This window comes from Plecotus auritus (assembly GCF_963455305.1).
Source record: "Plecotus auritus genome assembly, chromosome: 6".
In the NCBI taxonomy this organism is placed as follows: Eukaryota; Metazoa; Chordata; class Mammalia; order Chiroptera; family Vespertilionidae; genus Plecotus; species Plecotus auritus.
Window position 1 is genome coordinate 168,904,826 of NC_137773.1, and position 21,997 is coordinate 168,926,822.

Sequence of the window (21,997 nt, forward strand, 5' to 3'; positions counted from 1 at the left end):
GGGGGAGGGTGGGGGAGGGGGTTAGGGCCAGATAATCCTTCGGAATCTTCCAGCTACAAGACGAGGCTGCGACTATGGACAAAATGCTCCTTTGAGATAAAGAAGGTACACCGCGGTCCTGCTCAGCCCCCGGCCTGAGCCCTCGCCGGCACCTCGCCCCGTGGCAGGAAGCCTCCCGCTCGCCTCGGCTACCAGCCCACCAGCACAGACAGGCCGCTTACCCAGAGGGCCCCGCTGAGTCCCATCAGATGAGAAATGGCGGAGTTCAGAGAGAAGTCCTCCGTGAAGTGGGCGGTCACCTAGGGGTGAAAATTGAATTATTCCCTTTCTTCAGAACTCCTCCAAGCTTTCCACAAAGAAACAGTGAATCATCCAAAAGTGTGAATTAAATGAATGCAATCATAGCTATTTACACGTGTTCATGGGCCCGACTCATCACGATAATGTTTCACCAGCACAAAGAGTGTTAAAACCACGTCGACATCGTTTGCTCTTCCCCCACAGCTGGGAGGCGCTGGTGCTCACGGTGGGTCCTTCAGAAAACACGGGGAGGAGGGGAAGGACCCCTGATGAGCAAACACGGAAACCAGCGTGGACAGGAGACGGGGAAAGGACGCACTTCCCCTCGGCTGCGCGGCTTCGATGCAAAGGAGGAGGATCAGCGCACGGGACAAGGTTAGTCTTCCATTTTCAAATGCGCAGTCGACATCGGACCACGAATACGACTTGTCAGCTTTGTCCTGTGTGTGTGCTTTCCGATTTTGACCACGGGCGAGGAGATAGAGAAAGAACACATCTTTAAGATGTCCAGAGTTCCTGCTGTGTTGAAATAACCCACTTCTATTATCTGACAGGACAGAAGGACTTGCCAGGCCCAGAGAGAAAGTATGTGGAATGAAAACAATCCCTCAGGCGCCACTCAGAGCACCAGCGCGCTCCCTGCCTCCGGTCTCCACGCCAGAGGACGGGGGGCGGAAAGGAAGCTGAGGAGGTGTCCCCAAACGAGACCAGGCTGGACCCGGGGCCACGTCAGGTTACACAAGCCAGAGAGGAACAATGCTCTCCTTCAATGTCATCGGTTACCAGCGTTCAGAGGTGTCCGGGGCTGACTTTATACATTTGAATCAGCACATTAAAACAAAACAAAAAAACCCCACAGCCCGAGGAGCATTTGGGGTCTTTGGTACCCATTAAAAATGGCTTCAGGGTTTCTAAATGCCTTCTTTCAGAGACTGTGACATTTTTACCAAGTTCTTAAAAGGCGACTGTCGGCCCTGGTGGCTCAGTTGACTGGAGCATCGTCTCGTACACCAGCAGGTGGCAGGCTCAACTCCCAGTCAGGGCACATACCCAAGTTGTGGGTTAGATCCCCGGTAAGGGCACATACAGGTGACATCACTATTTTTCTCCCTCTCTCTTTCTCGCTCTCTAAAAATCAATTAAAAAAATATTCTCAGGAGAGGATAAAAAAAGTTTCAACAACGAAAAAAGGCAAATATCATTGTACTAGAGCAGATTCCTAGATTTAAAAAAATTAAAGGGTTTTGTTATCAATGAAGAATATTTTTAAATGATTTAGATAATAATACACTATTCTCTAAGAATGTAACATGAATAAATCATTTATTTGCAAACATTAACCCACAATAACTCACACAGATACTGTGTGAAAAAGTCACTGGCTGGGCACGTCCTGCACCAGGGAACTTGGATTCTAGCCTCTTGGTTCCTCACTAGCTGTGTGACTTTCCACAAGACGCTTAACCTCTCTGTGCCTCATCTCTGTCCCCATCTGTAGAATGCAGGTGCAAAAGAAGAGAGTCCTTCATGCCCTTTCACCTCTCAAATTCTGCTTCTGTTGCTCTAAGGCAGTGGTCGGCAAACTCATTAGTCAACAGAGCCAAATATCAACAGTACAACGATTGAAATTTCTTTTGAGAGCCCCATTTTTTAAACTTAAACTTCTTCTAACGCCACTTCTTCAAAATAGACTCGCCCAGGCCGTGGTATTTTGTGGAAGAGCCACACTCAAGGGGCCAAAGAGCCGCATGTGGCTCGCGAGCCGCAGTTTGCCGACCACTGCTCTAAGGTGTTAGTGTGATCAACGTGATCCTGAGCTGGGCTCTGCCCACATGTGTTAGGTGTGGACACATGGAGAGCGGGCAGCTCCCTGAGATCCGATGGACAAATGGCGGGCCATCCTTAGAGGGGCCACCTCCGGAGAGCAAGTCTCCCCACGAGAACGGCTGCACTTCCGCTCCGCCTTGGTGAAATATCCAAGCAGTAGATGATCACTCAAGGCCAGTGGGGCCACCCCAATGAGGAGGAAGACCCACGTGGGCCCACCGAGAGAACGTGGCCACACAGACCTCGAGTGCCCGTTAGAGTCGCCCAGTGTCCCCGGGAAGTCTCTGACCTGAGAGATGATCGTGTTCTTGTACGCCCAGAGCTTGCGGGCCTCGGCTCTCTCCTCACTGCTCAGCCCCTGGGGCCTGGGAACCTCCCCGGAAGCCCTGGCCTCAATGAAGCGGGTTGCCAAGGACCACAGCCGCTGCTGCCATCTCAGCACGCCGGGCAGCGCGTCGGCTGCGGTGGTGTCGGTAAATGAGAGAGAAAGAGAGACATGTGGGAATGACTGAGCCTCGAAAAGCACCTGTGAACTGAGGACACACTTGGCTGTGCCCCGTGGATGGATCCCCGGGCAGGTGGATGGTCCTCCTTGGCCGCCAGTGTCTGGGAACTCAGACCAGGGCGATTCCATCAGATCTCAGCAACCCAGACACTCTGAGCACCAGGGGGCAAGGCTGCTGAAAGTGCCGCCCACGACTATCCCTGCCCCGGGGAGCTCAGCTCAGCCAGGATGAGCGCACTGCGCGCTGCCTGATGAAGTGCCTGTGGCAACAGCAGTGAGCCTGGGGACACAGTCCCCATCTCACCTGGGCAGGAAGCACGCAGGGCGGTGGTCTGCAGACCGCTGGGAGCCAACCGCGTACAGCACGAGCTGTTTGCACACGACGTGTCCTTGCCAGACGTGTGGGCTGCCTATGTCAACCTTACTCATCCAGTCTGGGTGCTGATCTGATTTTCAGGAGAAGCTGAGCGCCTCATCCCATCGCCCTGGATCAAGGGTTAGGCAGATGAAGGCCAGGCCAGTCTTTCCTCTTGGGCCACTGGACAAGGCGTTCCTAAGCCCAATGCACACAGAACTTGGGGAAGGCTCGCTAGGAGCAGCGGCCTGGAGGCCGCCTGCAGTCGGGGAGGGAGCAGAACTGCGGCCCCAGGTCTGCACTTCCTCATCCCGGGCTCTAATGCAGCAGGGCCAGGACTGGCGCCTGTGACGGCCTCTCCGGACACCCTGCTCACTAGAAGTGAGGTGGCAAACTGGGGGATGACCCAGGCATCTGCATGCATCTTCCCATCACACGCATGAGGCAGGTCACTGAGGAAGCGTGAATGGCCGCTGGACAGGTACCCGGGACACCCAGATTATTTTACATATTTATTATACATATTACTTGTAAGTATGTAATATGCAATGCCACATAATATCCATGTTAAATATGCAATGTGTGTATTAAAGATACTTATGCTATTTGTAAGTATATGATGTGTACATATAATAACATAATAAATCCAAGATTAGTTTCCTTCATGCCGTTGTAGATTTAAATGGCTTTGAGAGAGACTTCCCCGAGGGGGCTCTGGAGGCTGTGGAGACCGAAGAGGTCACGTAACAGCAGGCCCAGGCCCAGGCCCAGGCCCAGGCGGGGTTTCTGGACTGGTGAGGGTGGTGGCACTTGTAGAAAAACCCTGTCAGGGCAGATCAGGGGCCCAGGGGCAGCATGGAGGCCAGTCTGGCTCCAAGGACACGTTCTCAAGGTGGGTCCTCGTGGAACCTGGGTCCACGGGCTCCTGGGCCCGCCCCGGGGCCGTGGCGGCAGGGGTGAGGACGGGGAGCACCTGATGCCAAGGAGCTCCCAGGTGATCCGGAGTCTCGTTCACCTGAGACACGGGGCTCCCAGGAGCACCACCATGGCTGATGCGGACAGACGGCCACTCGCTTCACGGAGCCCATCTCCAGACCCCTCTCCCACTGCCTTCAGCCAGGACAGCGGCGTACAGGCTGATGACAAAGGGGACCGGGCGGGAAGAGGCAGGCGACTTACTCTTGACGTCCCACAAGATGTCCTTCTCCGGCGGGGCGGCGAAGAGGAGGTAGAGGCGGACCGTGTCGATGCCGTACTGCTGCACCACCTCCTCGGGGTCCACCCCGTTGTGCTTGGACTTGCTCATCTTCTCCCAGGTCACCTCCAGCTTCTCCTTTGTTTTTGCATGAACAGGGACAGAACCTAGATCAAAATAATACGTAGGTACAGCGTGTGCAACTCTGAACTGGTTCTATGAACATACATCCAATAACAAAATAGCGGGTGAGCAGTTACAGGGCCCACGGGAACCCCGCTAATTCACTGAACAAGCCCCTCTCACTCCATCCGCATTACATCACAAAAAATGTTTTCACGTGGATGAGGCTCACCTCCCACCACAAACCTTCCTTCATGAACATACAATTTTTCCTCAACCACAAAATAAGACACAGCAATCTCTCCTTTTATAAAAGTATGTACCGAAAGAGGAAATAAGAAAGGGTAAGGAGGACTCATACGCATCGCTGTTTTCCTTGTGGATTCGGGGTTTCCGATGGGAGCTGGCAGCTGACCAGCGAGGCCCCAGAGCAGCACAGCGCCCTGCGTCTCGGCCACTGGCCTTCAGGCCTGGTCTTGGTGTCCACGTCTTAGTCACCAATGACCTCGCACTGTCAGGGCCACGGAGCTAACTCACTGGGCTCACAGGAATGTGGTCCCTCGGTGCTGTCAGCGCCACGCCCTGTTCTTGGAAGTGTCTCCTTCCCACCCACACGCAGTGGCCCAGAGGGCGCTGACGGAGGAGGCCTGAAATGGCCATGTTTGGAGGAGGTGACCTTGCTGCCAAGCCCAGTGGCCGGGACCAGGAAGGACATCTGGCCAGGCTAACCCTCTTTCTCAGGACCTGGAACTAGGAGACAGACGCTCTGTTTGGATGGCGTTGGGCCCTGCAGCCATAAAAACCTAGAGAGATGGGGCAATGCCTGGCACAGTGGCTCCCTAAGGTCGCTCTGCAAACGGAAATTCGGGGCGAGCAGAATCCAAGCCTGGAAAACAGGACAGAGAGACAGGAAGAGGAACCAGGGGCTGGAGAGAGGGAGGAGAGAGGAGTGGCCTGGGACGTCCCCCACAAGGTGGGGCTGCTGGTATTTCCTGCAGCTGCATTGGGGTGATGCCCCCGCATCCTTGTGCTAAACCCGTCCAACGCCCAAGGGACCGAAACATGTGCCTAAAAGCCAAGCCCACCCTTCAGGAGAGGAGCACACACTAAGTGGACGGAGGCCTACGCTGCTGATCCTCGGATTCTGTCCCGGGGACAAGTCTCCGTGAGAAGGGAAAGATGCTCACAACACCGGCCTCGGAGCAGAGGGAGGGGTTGGGTGAAGGCTGTGCTGAGGTTCAGGGAACCACTGCCCCCTTTGCCCACCACTGCTGCTCCGGGCTGTGCTCGCATATGCAGCCCTGCTGTGCAAGCCGGGAGAATCAGGAAAAAGGCATCTTTCAGGGCAGGGAAGCTGAGGACTTAAAAGGCCCACTCTTGGCAGATGTGGCCCTGAGGTGTCTAGTCTGGTACGTGGCTGGCTGTCAGGCCCCGCTCACGCCCTCGGCTGGTGCCTTTGTGCCCTGACCGCTTCCTTCACAGCTGGATTTATGTGCCCTGGTCAGTGAGATTAGGTCCCCCGCCCCGCACCGGGAGAAGGGCACAGCCTCAGGTCCCCTTGTCAAGCCCCACCAGCAAGGGGGTGCAGCCTCAGGTCCCCCGTCAAGCCCCGCTGGGCGGTGGGCGCGGCCTGAGTTCTCCAGCTCCTTTTTCTCCCACGGCGACCATTGCTAAACGGACATAGGACTGCTTTGATTAGTCATCTGCTGCTTGGCGTGGGAGGCTGCTGACCATTGGAGGGGTGTTGGCTTCACCTAATCTCACCCATTATGCGCTGGTTTTCTACAGAATTTCAGGGCCAGAGTGCTGGGGGTTTCTCACAGCTGCCTCTGTGTCACCCCCTTCCGCATTTTTGAACATGTCGCTTACTTTGTGTGCCGGGTGCACAGGACATGTGCTCATCACGCCACCTAAGGAGCCGGTGGGAGGTGCTCTCTCTGAGGAAGAGCGAAGCACAGGGTGGAGGGAGAGGCTCGGGAGAGCGGGGAGGGGAGGGCTGTCCAGGGAATGAGGGAGGGCGCCCACCAGGCCGCGCTGGACCTGGACGGGTGGCTCCGGGGGCTGCGGGAGCAAGTAGAGAGGTGGTCCCCAGCTTCTCCAATGCGCCTCTAGACCACGTGGCAGAAATGGTGGGGGACCCCAGTTTCCCGGCTGGGCGCTGTCCCAGGAAGGGGCTGTCAAACACAAACTGGGACAAGAGGCGACGCCCGACTGGCTCCATGTTACATACGGATGAACACCCGCCAGCAGCTAACAGGCTGGACTGGATGGGGCTGAGCAGCAGACAGCCAGGCCCAGCCACCTGCAGAGGGCGGGCCCAGAGCCAGCTGAGGCCGAGACCAGGAGGCCACAGGCCCCTCTCTTGCTTCGCACGCAGCCAAGGCCTTTGTCAGTGGCTCTCAGGCCTGGCCTCGGTCCTTTGCACCCACCTGGATGGGACCGGATGGGCCATTCTTACCTGAGAGATCGACTTCCTCTCTCTGTAGATACTGACCAGATGGAAGGCGGAATGTCTGCCCCTTGATAAGGCCTTGGGCCAGCAGCTTATGAAAAGGCTCTCTGGGAAAAGATAGCAGGAAAAGAAAACTGGTGGGACAGGTATTCAAAGCAGCCAGAAAACAGCAACTGGAGAGAGGACCACCCTCTCTGAGAACACGCAGGCCGAGCACTGCCACGTGTAAACCCACCTGAGCAAAGGGCTCCTTATAAAGGAGTGTAAGAGCCTTGGCCGCGCAGCTCAGCTGGTTAGAGCGTCGTCCCAATACGCCGAGGTTGCGGGTGCGATCTCCAGTCAGGGCACATACAAGAAGCAACCATGAGTGTGTTCACAAGTCCATGTTTTTTCTCTCTCTTTTTTTCCTTCCTTTCTCTCTCTCTCTCTCTCTCAAAATACATAAATAAATAATCAATACATACAATTAAAATAAATAAGTGGTAAAAACATTAAGTCAAACCAGCAGGCACTAGCTTCTTTTGGAAGGCCTAGATCTGAGTCTCCATTCTGCTTCTCAAGGAATTCTATGAGCCAAGGCAATTCTCTCGTTCTCAGCATCAGCACTTATCGTAAAGGGGATGCAGAAGAAATCTGCCTCAAAGGGCCGTTGGGGAGATGAAATGGAATGATCGCGTGAAAACACTCGTAAGGTTTAAAGAACCACACAGATGCCGCTGCGTGCTGAGCAGCACAACGAAGGGCCAGGAGGACAGGGACGTTCACGCTGGGCTGTTCGCACAGTTACTTTCTTTCCCCTTAACCTTACAGTCAGGGCTGCTTTAGACATTTTTAACTCATACAAATTACACAAGAACACACCCTTTCTGTTCCTCAAACACCTCCCCCCCCCTTCTCTAGGCCTACTCCCCTCTGAGGAGGCAGTTATTCTCAATAGTTTGGTGAATATCCTGGAAAAGTCTGGAGACTTTTTCCAAAACCTTTTCCATACAAACCTGTATATACACATATATGGTTGTAGAGACTTCTGGGTGAATTTAAATCGTTGTGATCATAGTGTACATTACTTTGTGGCATTTCATTTAACAATACAAATGTGCTTTTTTCCACAGCAGTCCGTATAGATCTGTATCATTTTTTATGTTACTTATTTTTGTTCATCCTCACCAGAGGATTTTTTTTCCATTGATTTTTTTTTTTTTAGTGAGAGTGGTAGGGAAGGGGGCAGGGACAGAGAGAGAGAGGGAGCAATATCGATGCGAGAGAGACATATCGCCTCCCGCATGTGCCCTGACCTGGGCAGGGCATCAAGCCTGCAACCAGGGCATGTGCCCTTAACCAGGAATCGAACCCGGGACGCTGCAGTCTGCTGGCTGATACTCTAACCCAGCCGTGGGCAAACTACGGCCCGCGGGCCAGATCCGGCCCGTTCGGCTGTTCTATCTGGCCCGTGGAGCCGAAAAAGCGGAGGGTTCTCTTGCTCTCCCCTCCGCTCCTTTACTTTGAATTTATATTAGTTCACACAAACACTCCATCCATGCTTTTGTTCCGGCCCTCCGGTCCAGTTTAAGAACCCATTGTGGCCCTCGAGTCAAAAAGTTTGCCCACCCCTGCTAACCACTAAGCAACTGGGGAGGGCATCTAGCTCATATTTAAACACCCATCTCGTGTTCCACAATATACATGGATTGTAATTTATTTACATTGCCTGTGTTTTCTTTTTCTTAAAAAAGTAGCTTTAGTCACACCCTTACTGGCTGAATGGTAACATACAAACTTTTTCTCTAAAGATGACAAGTCAAGGTTGACCCTCATACTGAATTACTTCATTTCAGACTTAAAATGTTTTTTCTGAGGAGTCCACCTGATTCAGCTTTGAGGCACATGGGCAAGAGCTACTCTAACTCCAAGGATGACCTGTGGAGACATGGCTGCTCCCCGTCCATGTTGCATATCCATGACGACACGGGAGGCTCAGTGGTGTTCCCACGCACGTGGCCGGCAGCCCGCCCTCCCTCTCCACATGCAAACCTTGGGCTTCGAGTTCACGTACACAGTGTGGCTTTTATGTCGAGGTTCAAAAGACCCAGTAACTTCAAAAGTGGCACCGACCACAAACTTTGCTCTAGTGAAGTAGGCGAGAGGGCTGGCTTTGCTGATTTCACAGGCTCTCACGTGGCCCACGGCCTCTGATGCAGAGGAGATCCGTTACTGACAGGCCTCTGGACAGGCCCGGGTTCGCACAGTGCGCAGCCCCTGTGGCTGCGTGGACAGAGGTGGTTCAAAGGAAACTTTCCGGGGGGGGGGGGGTAGAGTGGAACAAAGAGACTGAGCAGGAATGAGATGAGGGTCAGCTAGAAAAAAAGGACCCCTGGCCTGCGTATGTTAAAACCTTGTTATGAGCAGTGTTGGTGTGTACATGCTCCTGCCCGAGCACAGAAACAGAGCGTAACTTCCCCGCAGCAGTGCTGGGTGCGGGAGGATGCGCGTAACTTCCCCGCCCTGCCAGGCGCGGAGGATGCGCTTGCTGCTACCTCGGGCTCCAGTGCTCCTGCGCTAGTGTTCACCTTCTTGCCTCCCGGCTCTCACTGCGAGTCCATGGCTTTGGTCACTCTTAAGAGGGATTTTAAAAAGATATCTTTGGGGTGGAAGGAGGGAGGGAACAATCCAGATTCCCAAATAAAATCAGTAGCATTTAATCCTCAAGAAAGGTAGGCGAAGAACGGAACCCGTTCTCTGTTCTTGAAGTTTATCGAGTGGCGCAACGCCGCCACCTTCTGGGAACGAGCGGGATTGCAACCTGCCAGCATGCGAGCCTAAGTCCAGCGGCGGCCAGTGCTGCACTCCTCAGGCCTCAGAAACGTAAACCTCTGGGGTTTTTTGTTAATCCTCATCAGAGGATATTTTCCCACTGATTTTTAAAAGGAGTGGAAGGGAAGGGGAGAGACAGAGAGAGAGAGAAACATCGATGTGAGAGAGACACATTAATTGGTTGCCTCCAGCTAGTGCCCTGACTGGGGCCAGGGATTGAGCCTGCAACTATGTGCCCTTGACCAGAATTGAACCCGAGACCCTCAGTCCATAGGCTAACGCTCTGTCCACTGAGCCAAACTGGCTAGGGCAAAAAAACCCTAACTTTTACATGCAGTTCATCACACATACTGAAAAGCATATAAATCCTAGGGGTCAAACTTGATGAATTTTCACAACATAAACACACACACTGGTGTAACCAGCATCCAGATCAATGACCAGAATGTGACCAACCTGGTGGTGGCAGACCCCCAACCACCTTCCAAGGGCACCACCGTGGGCACCACCAGCCTGGCCGCTGACACCATGGCTTAGCTCTGCCTGTTTCAGAACCACTTCTAGCCCTTTTGGAGTGCGGCATCTCAGGCGTGTCCACCCTGGATGGAGACTGTCCCCAGAACTGGCAGGCGGGACTCAGAGAGCAGGGCAGAATCAAGGCCTGCTCCTTGCAGGAGTCGGTCTTAATTTCTGAAACATGGGGACACAGATGGTAGCTTAGGCTCGCCGGGCCCGCCTCCCCCAGCCATCTTGGCAGCATCGCCCGGAGCAGGGATGGTGGGACTGCCCAGGTGCCCTGACCCCCCTCTTCCCAGACATCCCAGATTTTGGCAGCTCTCCCTGGCTGCCTCAGACTGAGCGTCGAATTCTTCCTAGTACCACATTCTCAGAAAGCAGGTTCACCATGTGAATTTATGATTTTTATCCAACAGGTGTCTACTGAGCCTCCTGTGTCTGGTGCTGAGCCAGGCCCTGGGGATGTCCTGGTGGGCAAAGCATGCCCACCCTCAGGGAGCCAGCCCTGGGATCTCCCTATACCAAACCACTGCCTGAGCACCCTGAGAGCTGGGTGTGGGGACCTTTTGCAGGGAGAGGTACACTGATAGATTTCAAACTGTCAACTTCAAGCTCGAAGGAGGAGCAGCAGGAACAAGGGAATGAGAGTGGGAGAGAATCCCGAGTGTTTGCATGGAATTTCATAGTGGGGAAGGGTGCTCCCCAGCTCCTGAAACTGCTCATTCCCGTGATCCCCACCCTGGCTCTTCCAGGGCCCCAGTGGGGCAACCCAGGCCTGTGGGTATCTGGTTCTCATTTTCTTGGCTGAAGCCAGCCACATCCACCCCCATGTGCAGTTTAGCTCTAAATGAGGGCTCACACTTATTTATTCAACACACATCTGAGCAACAACTGGGTGCAGAGCACTCCGCAATTAATCAGAAAGCTCACAGTAAAATGGGCGCCCGTGACGTGCTCATAAATAACACTTGACACCTTCAGGAGGGCACCAGGCGAGATACGAGGGGCATGGTGCCCGGGGGGTGAGGGTCAAGGGGACGTCAAGGGCCCTGCTGGACTTGGAACAATCCTGCCGGAGCAGAGATCACACCACACTGCCAAGTTCATTATCGAGATGCACAGCTGGCGTAAGGCACTCCCCATTTGTTTGTGCGTTCACTCACTCATTCATCACAGTGACTGTGGATAGTGGTGGGGAGGGGGGTGTTTAAAAGAAAGCGAAAAGCCTGCAACTCTAAACCATCAACAAACCCCTCTGACTGGGGACCATCCAGAGTGGGGGCAGCATGCGGGGCGGCTGCCTTGAGGACGGCCCTTGATGGCTTCATTTCATGAATTCACATCTGTGCTCCTTGTTCTGAGGGCTTCCTCCTTGCTCCTTTCACACCACCGCTGGGGGTGGGCTGCGTTGTTCGCACTGCAACACAGCCGCGGGCATGCAGAATGGTGCATCTTCGTGCTTCCTCGACCGTCTGGACTGCACTAACTCAGAAAGTACAACTGTACCTGCTGGTCATTGAAGGCACCTTTATCCCACCAAGAAAGGAAGGGAGAGAGGAGAGAAGGAGGGAAGGAAGGAAAGGGAGGGAGGGAGGGAGTTGCTAATTAATAGAATAAACAAGGAATTCAGAGCATAGATTGATAGGCTCTTTTAAACACCCTTATGCAAATCACTGCCTGCAAGGAATATGCTAAGCAAGATGTGGCTTCATCAGGGTGCTAAGCAGTCACTGTGGATGGCACTGACCTACTTAGAAAGCCCTAGAGAGCCTGCTGCCCACCCTTCGGACCAGGTCTGGGGGCTGGCCTGTAGATCTTGGAAAAAGAAAACAGGAAGCCATGGATCTCTGAAAACATTCCCAGCTGGGACTTTCCAGACTGAATTCACCTCCGCATCTTGGACCATTATGTGCACAGCATTAGCCAGTTTTGAAGCTTGAAGCCATGGCTCATTCTTAAAACATCACCATTTCTGTTTCCTAGCAGCCAGCCAGCAGCTCACAGGGAGACCTTGTTAATACAGGGAGACCCAAGCGAAGCTTCTCTTCTATTTCCTCCCCTCCCTTCTCCCAGGAGCCCGCTCCGGTGTGGTCAGAAGAGCAGGAGAGAGCCCCACGGACCGGGCCTGCGGAGCTCCCGGGGTCAGCAGAGGCTGCTAAAAGGGGAGCAGCGAACTGTGACCTCCTGGTTCCTGGGTCGATGCTCAACCACTTAGCCACACCATCCGGGCCTCAAATATGGTTTTAACCCACTGAGAAGAAGTCACGAAAGCAGCCAGGCCTTGCCTATACTTTCAAACAGGTAGCCATTGAATGAGTCATTGATTCAGTTACTTCCACAAAGAGCTGCTCCGAAGCTGGAGCAACGTGCCCTGCCGTGAAGGAGCCAGAAGTCACTTACAGCCTTTGTGTCTAGACCCATGTGGGACAGGAGTATTTCTCCTGCTGCCCCGGGCCTTTGTACTTAACAAAGTACAAAGGAGAGCCCTTCCTTTGAAGAACATAAACTTGTATCTGTTTATGTCAAGGGTTCAGCTCGATTTACGTAAACCAGGGGTGGGGAACACCCAGCCCGCAGGCTGTGTAAGCACTGCGAAATCACTTGGTCTGGCCCTGCCAAGGCTTTAGGGGTGAGTGGGTTAAATGTTTGACCCAACAGAGCAGGCTAATTTTTTGTTTTGTTTTTTTTGTTAATCCTCACCCGAGGACATTTTCAAATTGATTTTTAGAGAGAGGGGAAGGGAGGGGGAGAGACAGAGAGAGAGAAAACCATCGATGTGAGAGAGATACAGCGATTGCTTGCCTCCTGCACGCACCCCGACCAGGGCCAGGGGCTGAGCCTAACAGGCAGTTTTTAAGTTGATAATTTTGTATGGCTCACGAGTGATGTTATAAATATTCAAATGGCTCTTGGCAGAACAAAGGTGCCCCACCCCTGAAAACAAACAGTCTCAGAGAGAGCACACCATCCACTGGTGACTGAAGCAGGACCCGATGTCCATCCTCGGGGGTGATCTTTATCCAGTGAGGTACAGAGGTTTCCATAGAGAAGAAATCAGAAAGGCAAGGCGGAATCATAAACCCTACAACCCCCGGTACAACCACGTGAACTCACTTATTACCCGAGGATTAAAGCTGTCAACGTGTTTCGTTCCTGACACGGATCAGTTTATTTTTACATGCAAAGCTCTCTGGGTCTAATGAGAAGAAAATTATTTTATGTATTTAATTTGTGCCCTGAATTAGTTTTCTGTACAGTAGATTTCCTATCCTTGTGTGCATGCACAGACCGAGGGAGCAGGTCTGAGCTCTCCATGTGCTGCTTTTTAATGAAACTGACTGTCGTCTGCATTACAGAGGCTTTAAAAGTAACATTTTTTAGCTGCCAAAAATGTAAAAACACAAATCCTTTGACCCAGCATTCCCGTGTTAGGACTTGAACCTGCAGACAGGATTCCAAATACCTGCCAAGGGTATCGGCAAAGAGTCATCAGACTTTTTAATTTTTTTGTAACATCAACTGAACAAATAGATGACTGCTTAAATAAGTTATGGCATATCCATATGGTGGAACACTACGAATAAGTTAAAAAGAACAGAATATGTATATTTAATCCTCATCTGAGGATATTTTTCCATTGTTTTTTAGAGAGAGTGGAAGAGAGAGGAAAAGACAGAGAGAAACATCGATGTGAAAGAAACACATCGATTGGTTGCCTCCTGCACAAGCCCCAATGAGGGCCAGTCAAGGGCACGTACCAGCAACCAAGGTACGTGCCCTTGACTGGAACTGAACCCAGGACCCTTCGGTCCGCAGGCTGACGCTCTATCCACTGAGTCACACCAGCTAGGGTAGAACAGAAGGTTTTTATGTGCTGATGTGGAAAGATCACTAAGATATATTATTGAATCAAAAAAAGCAAAAGACATACATATAATATATGTAACATGTCAAGATGAGTATATCAATAGAAACATGGAGCTATGCAAATTTTTTGGGGGGAAGAAATCAAAGGACACTGTTAGCAGGTTGAGGAGAAGTATGCAGGGAGGAGATGTCAATGTTCCCTTTCCGTGAGGCTAAAATAGTTTCATCCTAGACATGCATAATTACTTCCTATTGTTAGTCAGGTTATCTAGCTGGGGAGAGAATCAGGTATTTTCCTACTTTTCTCTGCAATCGAAAAACAGCCTACAGGCCCCGGCCAGGCGGCTTAGTTGTTAGAGCGTTGGCCCAATACACCAAGGTTGCAGGCTCGATCCCGGGTCAGGCACATACAAGAACCAACCAATGAATGCAAAATAAGTGGAAAAACAAGTTGATCTCTCTCTCTCTCTCTTTCAAATCGATAAATAAAAAATTTAAAAATATTCTAAAAGATGTTGCATTAAAAAAGGACAAATGAAATATGTAAAACATGGTCATCGAGCTGGCAAACTCAGAAAAGAGAGCTCATAGTTGGACCTTCACTAAAGAACATGACAGCTATTCTACAGCATGTGATTTGAAAAACAGGGACATGACTTCAGATGATAAGATCAGAGATGCAAGAAGGAAGAGTGAGAAAAGATATTAGCAATTCCAACCACATTCCCACTAGATACTTCTGTGGGTCTGAGAAGCTGAATCTGAAATGTACACGGAAGGAAGAACAAAGGTCCAATCACAGCTAAGATACTCCCAGAGAAAAAGAATAAAATAGGAGGACTTCCCTTACTGAATATTAAGACTTATAAAATTAAAATAAACCCAGTAAGTAACTAGCACAGCAAAAAACAAATAAACCAACGGAAGGAATAAAGATCCTATAATAGGCCCTTGCATATATGTGAAAATTTGATTTATGAGGGAGAGGACTCTACCGATCAGAGCGGAAATGGATGCTACCGAGAAACTAAAGCAATGAAAGGTTATTAAAATTTACTGCATTAAATTATGAGGTTTTGTTCATCAAAAGACATAAAAGTAAGGCAAGCTAAGGACTGGGGAAAAATACTTGCAATTCATACAGCTAAAAAAGCATTAGCATCCAGAATAACTCAAGAATTCCTACAAACAACAGAACACTACCCAGAAGAAATACGGGCAGCCCGGCCAGTGTGCCTCAGAGGTTGAGCATAGACCTATCAACCAGGAGGTCACAATTCCATCCCATCAGGGCACATGCCCGGGTTGCAGTCTCAATCCCCACTAGGGGGCGTGCAGGAGGCAGCTGATCAATGATTCTCACTCATCATTGATGTTTCTTTCTCTCTCCCTCTCCCTTCCTCTCTGAAATCAATAAAAGTATAATAAAAAAAGAAATAGGAGCAAAGGACACAATCAGGGATGCAGTGTAAGAGGAAACACAGAGGACCATAAACATTAAAAACATGCCGAACTTCAGTAAGTCAGCAGTGTTTTGTTTGTTTTTTTTATAAAGGAGGCAGAACCTTTATTTTATTTTTTAATATATTTTTTATTGATATTTTACAGAGAGGAAGGGAGAGGGATAGAGAGCTAGAAACATCGATGAGAGAGAAACATCAATCAGCTGCCTCCTGGCACACCTCCCACTGGGGATGTGCCCGCAACCAAGGTACATGCCCTTGACCGGAATCGAACCCGGGACCCTTCAGTCCGCAGGCTGACACTCTATCCACTGAGCCAAACCGGTTTCGGCTCAGCAGTGTTTTTAATGCAAATCTATCTCACAGAGCAATCCATTCTATAACCACCAGTTTTTCAAAATGTAAAGCTGTTGTCATGATGAAGACATAGATAGAGCAACAGGAGCCTTCATCTCTGCTGTGAGAGAGTGGGTTTATGTAGCCAACATGGTGTTCCTGAGTCAAGCTGAACATGTGCAAACCCCACAAGCGGCAGCTCTACTCTTAGGGACACCCCGAGAACCGCTGACACGTGGGCCAGGAGTCACGTACAAGAATGCTCACAGCAGTTTTGTTCAGAACTGCACAAAACAGCGCAGCGACCACTACTGGGGGTATGGGCACATGAACTGAGTTCTGTGTTAGAATCCATTCCCTGTAACAGACACCACAGCGCGAGAGAGGAATGATACGACTCCGTGCTGCAACATGGATGAACCCAGGAGTGTTGAGCAAGTAAAGCAGGACAGAGCACGTGAAATAAGATCCTACTCAAACACAGGAAAACTAATCGTGCATATTATTGAAATATACACACACACACACAGAGGTGATACATTTATAAAGAAAAGTAAGAGAGTGAATAATTCAAGATTCAGGGCAGGGTTTGGTTTGCTGGGCGAGGGGTGGTGGTGGAGAAAGAGGGATGTTAGGATTGGAGAGGGCACCCCGGGACTCCAAGGAACCTGTAACACCCTGTTTCTTAAACTGAGAAGGGGGTGCATGGAACTTCATTGTGTGCTTTAAGTTGTTTAATACATTAAATACATGTAATCTATACTAATAAAAGGGTAATATGCTAATTAGACTGGATAGACCAGACACCTTCCAGATGTCATTCTGGACGTCCTTCCTGACAAAGCCGGGGCCTGGCCCAGGCGAAGCTGCCCGGGGTCCCAGGTGCCTGTGGCTGGCCCAGGCGAAGCCGGCCCGGGTTCTGGGTGCTTGTGGCCAGCCGGAGGGAGGGAAGTTTGGGTCCTGGGTACTGGAGGAAAGCTAGTGCCAGCAACCGGGGGAAGGAAGGCCTACACTTGCTCGAATTTTTGTGCATCGGGCCTCTAGTATATATGATATACTTTATGGGAAAAAGCACACACACATCTTTCTGAACATCCTGGGGACTAGATCACAGGCCAACAGGAAGAGAATTTATCAATGGATTTACAATGTGATTCCCTAGCTTTTAATCCGTTACATATTTTTATCAGAGTGATATATTGAGGCAGGATTCAGTCCAGCTTGGAAACAGCTTATACCGAGGGGCCAGAAGATAAATATGACTGAACATGAGAAGCGAAAAAAAGCGGTAGTGAAACATCATAAACCGTTCTTCTCTGCCTCTCAAGTAAAAATCTCAATTGCTTAAAACTCCGTCAAACAGAGAAGGGCTAAAGGCATGATTTGATGGGAACATGCGGTACCATCTCCTACAACAATTAAGCAACAGAAACGCACTTCCAGTGGTTCAGGCTGACCTTGACTGCTAAAATATACCCGAAAAACAGAATTCTGTGACACACTTTTACTGGCTTCAGTAGGGAAGAAGCCCGCTGTCAGTTGCTGTTCATGGTGCTGAATTATTTTGCAAAGCGGCCTAACTGCTCACCTGTGCTTGACCATTTTTTGGTCGTGGCAGAAATGACTGAAGAATCTCGCAAAGAACAGGTGCATGACGGCGTGCTCTTTCCCCCCAATGTACAGATCCACAGGCATCCAGTAGTCCGCCAGCGCTGGGCTAAAAGGGCTGGAAGAAAGAGAAACGGTCATTTTTTAAAAACCTGCTTTGCTACAGTTGCATAAATAAGACAGATGGGCTGTAATTTGCATATGCCCTGAAATAAATTATGTCAGAGAAAAACACTGATTTCTTTTTTAAAATATAATAAGAGAGCCCAGCGGCCATGCTCAGTGGTTGAGTGTGAACCAGGAGGTCACGGTTCGATCGAGCATAAGCCCGGGTGGCAGGCTCGATCCCCAGTGTGGAGCATGCAGGAGGCAACCAATCAATGCTTCTCTCTCTTCACTGATGTTTCTCTCTCTCTCTCTCTCTCTCTCCCCCTTCCTCTCTAAAATCAATAAAAATTATATATATATATATATATATATATATATATGTTAAGAGAAAACCTTATATAACAAAGGAGAAAAAAGTCAGATCAGTGTTAATTTGTAAAATTTATAAAAACTGTTTCAGAAGCCATTACTGACATATTTTAACAAATGCAATTTTCATATAAAATGAGGACAAGATGAAAATATACCAGAAAAAAAGAAAAAGGGGTATTTCTGTATAAAGCATGTTTGAATATCTAAATTTCTTTTAAATTTTATTATAATAGAAAATTGAGATTTTTGAGTCCTTACCAATAGGGGGCAATGTGGCATTTACAATGGGGACTATTATCATGCAGACACTAAATGTTCATTTTAAAACAGAAATTCAATCTTATTTTTTAAATGCAGACAGCAAGAGCTTGTATTTGGCTCCTGAATGCAATGAGCAAACTTAGGGTACCTGTCAGAAAAGAGCCCACAATTCCCTGTCACCTAACAGGGACTTTAGTCCACAGAGATCCTAAAAGGAAGGTTTCCTCATACTCCCGGTCCTCAGGGATGCTGGGGGGGCGGGGAGGGGAAGGAGGGGAGACACCACTTCCTGTGATGATGACTCTTGGAGGTGTGTGAGTGTGCAGAGGTGTGTGTGAGTGTGCAGAGGTGTGTGAGTGTGCAGAGGTGTGTGTGTGTGCAGAGGTGTGTGTGTGTGTGCAAAGGTGTGTGTATGTGTGTGTGCAAAGGTGTGCGCGCAAAGGTGTGTGTGAGTGTGCAGAGGTGTGTGTGAGTGTGCAGAGGTGTGTGTGTGCGTGTGTACATGTGTTGGGGGCAGTGCTGGCTGGGGACAGACCTCTTCATTCCCAGGGACTGCCCTCACTGAGGCCATCAGTGCAGTACACAGCATACTTCTGCCTTTGCAGGAGGTGTACTCCATGATTTCAGTATCTGAGTTCTCTCCCCCTCACCTCTCCCCCAGCATGGACTCAGCTGGCTCTGGCTCCTGTTGCTAAGCAGGTGAGCCTGTCCAACCACCACGCGTTAGCATCTTACTGCAGCTTGGTCTCTTCTGCAGTCACTCTGCCAGAATTCCAGTAAAATTAAAAAAAAAATTTTTCTTTGTGAAAAATGGTTCCCCAGAGAAATCCAATGGCTGATCCAGGTGGTAGAAGAGAAAGGGAAGTCAGGATGGTACTTAGCCCCAAACGAGTTTGGGATAAACTAAGGACGGAGATGCTGAAGCAGCTACAGCTCGGACCTGCAGTCTGTCCGGAAACCACCGAGGGAGGCCCAAGCCGGCGCTGAAATGAGCGGCAGACTTTGGGAGGGAAACGAGCTCCTGGCATCCCCAGACTGGGGCTGTAAAGGACCAGGACTGCCTCTCTCCGGCAGGAGGGTCCCACCGCTGTCATTTAGAGTCTCCCTCACCTATGAGAAGCTGTTCCTTGCAGGCTCTGAGAGGTGCACAGCCTGCGTCCCGCATCGCAGCGGCTGCTACTAGGTGGACGCTTCTAGAAGGAAGACCCAGGAGAGGGCCCCTCAGTGGGTGAGCCGGGGCCATCCTGGCAGTTCCCAGCCTCAGCAGTCCCCCCACACCCTTTCTGTCTTTGCTGGTTACTGTTCACTGGGGGTCCCCCTCATATGGCCTGAATCAAAGCCAGAATCGCAATAATGCTGGGCGGGGCGGGGAGCGCAGGCGTGCCCGTCTCACTGGAATATTATAAACAGGGGCCTTTCTATACCTGGGCTCCGGGTTTCAGAGTAACTGTTCTCCTGCAGACAAGAGCGAGCTGGCAAGTCCTCTGAGCACAGTCGTTTTTTGGTAGTTTTTCCTGTGCTCTGCGATTGCTTTCTTTTGTTTTCATTCTCTTTCTACTTATCTACCTCCTGCGCCCTTTCCCTCATTTATCTGTGTTTTCAAGGGAACACATGCACACAGATAAAAACCTAACAGCACCGAAGGGTTTGACACTCAGAGCAGTGCTCTCTGGCCCCATCCCTTCACTAACCCGTTCTCCCCCACACACCCGCCCATTCCTCAGCCACGTTTCATCCTCTTAGCCGTTTCTTCTGGCAGTTATTAAAAATATGTGCATACTCCTCATTGATTTATCAGTTTTAGATTTTAATTGTTGACAGTGTTTCTCAGCTCTCATACTCCCTCCTCCTACCCTCCCTGCATAGTTCCATCATTATTTCCAGTCGAGTAAATGACATTAGAGCTTTATAATCGCATAAATGCAGACCAGTGCGGGGCCAAGGGGGCATGACTCCAGCACTTCCTTCCTTCCCCTGTGCTTTATCTTTCCTGTACTTGGGACTTACTTGGCCACGAAGAATCTAATTCCATCATCCAACAGGCTCCCTTGACAAAACCTGCTTCAAGGAGCAGCGTGACCAACAGTGCCCTGCAGTTCCATCTGTAAATCCACTCGGGCCCAGCCACCGTGGCTCAGTGGTTGAGCGTGGACATATGAACCAGGAGGTCGCAGTTCGATTCCCGGTTAGGACACACACCTGGGTTGCAGGCTCGATCCCAGGTGTGGGATGTGCAGGAGGCAGCCAATCAATGATTCTCTCTCATCACTGATGTTTCTATCCCTCTCTCCCTCTCCCTTCCTCTCTGAAATCAATAAAAATATATATATATGTTAAAAAAAAGTAAATCTACCTGGTGTCCACGCTGTGCCAGAACCAGGGCAGAGTCCTCTTTGCCTGACCTGGGACTCTCCGATGGGCAAGCTTTGCATGAGGCATCCTGTTGGCCTGGCTGAGACGGCCTCGAGCTGCATTGTCGTCTGAGGCTCTTCCTACCCACCCCCGTCCTTCCCTAGGTCCCTTCCCAGGGGTGGGACCAGCTCCACGGTCGAAGGGCGCTCCCTGCGACTCCTGCTCCCTCGACCTTCATTCCTCATAGGCACTTCCCCCAAGCCGTGTCCTGCGCATCTAATCCATGTGGCCTGTGCTTCTGGCAAGTCCCTGGCGGACACGTGCCGAGAGTCGGGCAGGGCTTACCTGTGTGTGTTCCGAGGGTCGGTGTACCTGAAGTAGTACCAGGCGGAATCCACAAAGGTGTCCATCGTGTCTGTCTCTCTCTTGGCTGCGCCCTTGCACCTAGGAAATAAATGAAGTCCGTCCATTGGTTTCTTTAAATATTAATGCAGCGCTCCACCAGCCTTTGAGAAAGCTGTGGTAATGAGGAGGAACGTGAGATGCCCTCAGAACAACGCACATCGGGGAAGGACCATTCGGAGAAAGCTCTTTTGTGCTGTACCTTCTGTGTTTTAAAGAAATTCTCGGAATAAGAACTTCAGTCTTTAACAGTTAAAAGCCTTATTCTCCACTTTTCCGATGGAACCTGGTAGGAAATCTAACAACCTAAAGGGACAAGACAGGAATAAGTGTCTTTCTCGTGCATTAACTTCCATCTCGCGCGTGTCAACACGCCTCTAGCCAAGCCTCCTTTATGATGCTTCAGAGGCAAATCAATTCACGAAGAGAAGTTGAAAACCAAATGCAGCAAGACGTTGCACTGGAAAATGAACTTAATTTAAAAATTTGCTCTAGGGGGCAGGGTGCAGAAGTCCACGGGGTGACCTTGGAAGATAAATCACCTTGAGGCCTGAAGGCAGAGACCGCCACAGCCACCTCAAACCAGCTGGCGAGAGTCAGCCGCGAGCACCTCCTCCCAGCTGTGCAACAAGTGGTCGAGTGGGGAGCCTGAAGTCAGCCCTGGGTGGGAGTGCCTACACCACCGAAATACGCCGCCCTGTAAACCGGAAACCCCTCCAGAGGGCTACTTAGCACACATTTACCCACATCTGCTACCTAAACACAGGCTCCTCACAGGAGGGTGAAGACAGACCTTCTGTCCAAGAAAATCAATGGAGACACTGGTGAGGGAGGGCTGAAAAGAAAAGGAAACCCTCACCATAGGGATGAAGATGCCCGGGGATGGAGGTTCCACCAGGGCCCCGCTGCTGAGCCAATTGTGAAGCACGTCCCCAGGGTGCTGGGCCTGGGGAGTGAAGGAACTGGTGCCGAAGCCACATCTTCTAGGGACCCAGGGAGGGTGCCCTTAGTCACGCCTAGCCTAGGAGGGGCTCAGGACCCCTGAGGACCCACTAGGCCTGGACCAGCCGTGGATGGGTTGAGTCAGCTGTTAACAGTGAAAAGCCGCAGGGGAGGGGAGGACACAGCCCGGACTCCACACTCT

At 50.8% G+C, this 21,997-nt stretch overlaps 1 protein-coding gene across 2 annotated transcripts in view; it reads right to left on the reverse strand.

Moving 5' to 3' along the window:
* Positions 1-21,997, reverse strand: part of LARS2 (leucyl-tRNA synthetase 2, mitochondrial) — a 114,592-nt gene that overhangs the window by 10,428 nt on the left and 82,167 nt on the right. For both annotated transcript variants that reach the window (XM_080676625.1, XM_080676624.1), the window contains 6 exons: positions 20,797-20,895; positions 17,339-17,476; positions 6,764-6,864; positions 4,167-4,349; positions 2,417-2,586; positions 222-299 (listed from right to left, as the gene is read on the reverse strand). In XM_080676625.1, the coding sequence (XP_080532751.1) occupies positions 222-299; positions 2,417-2,586; positions 4,167-4,349; positions 6,764-6,864; positions 17,339-17,476; positions 20,797-20,895 (769 nt within the window). The remainder of the gene's footprint in view (positions 1-221; positions 300-2,416; positions 2,587-4,166; positions 4,350-6,763; positions 6,865-17,338; positions 17,477-20,796; positions 20,896-21,997) is intronic.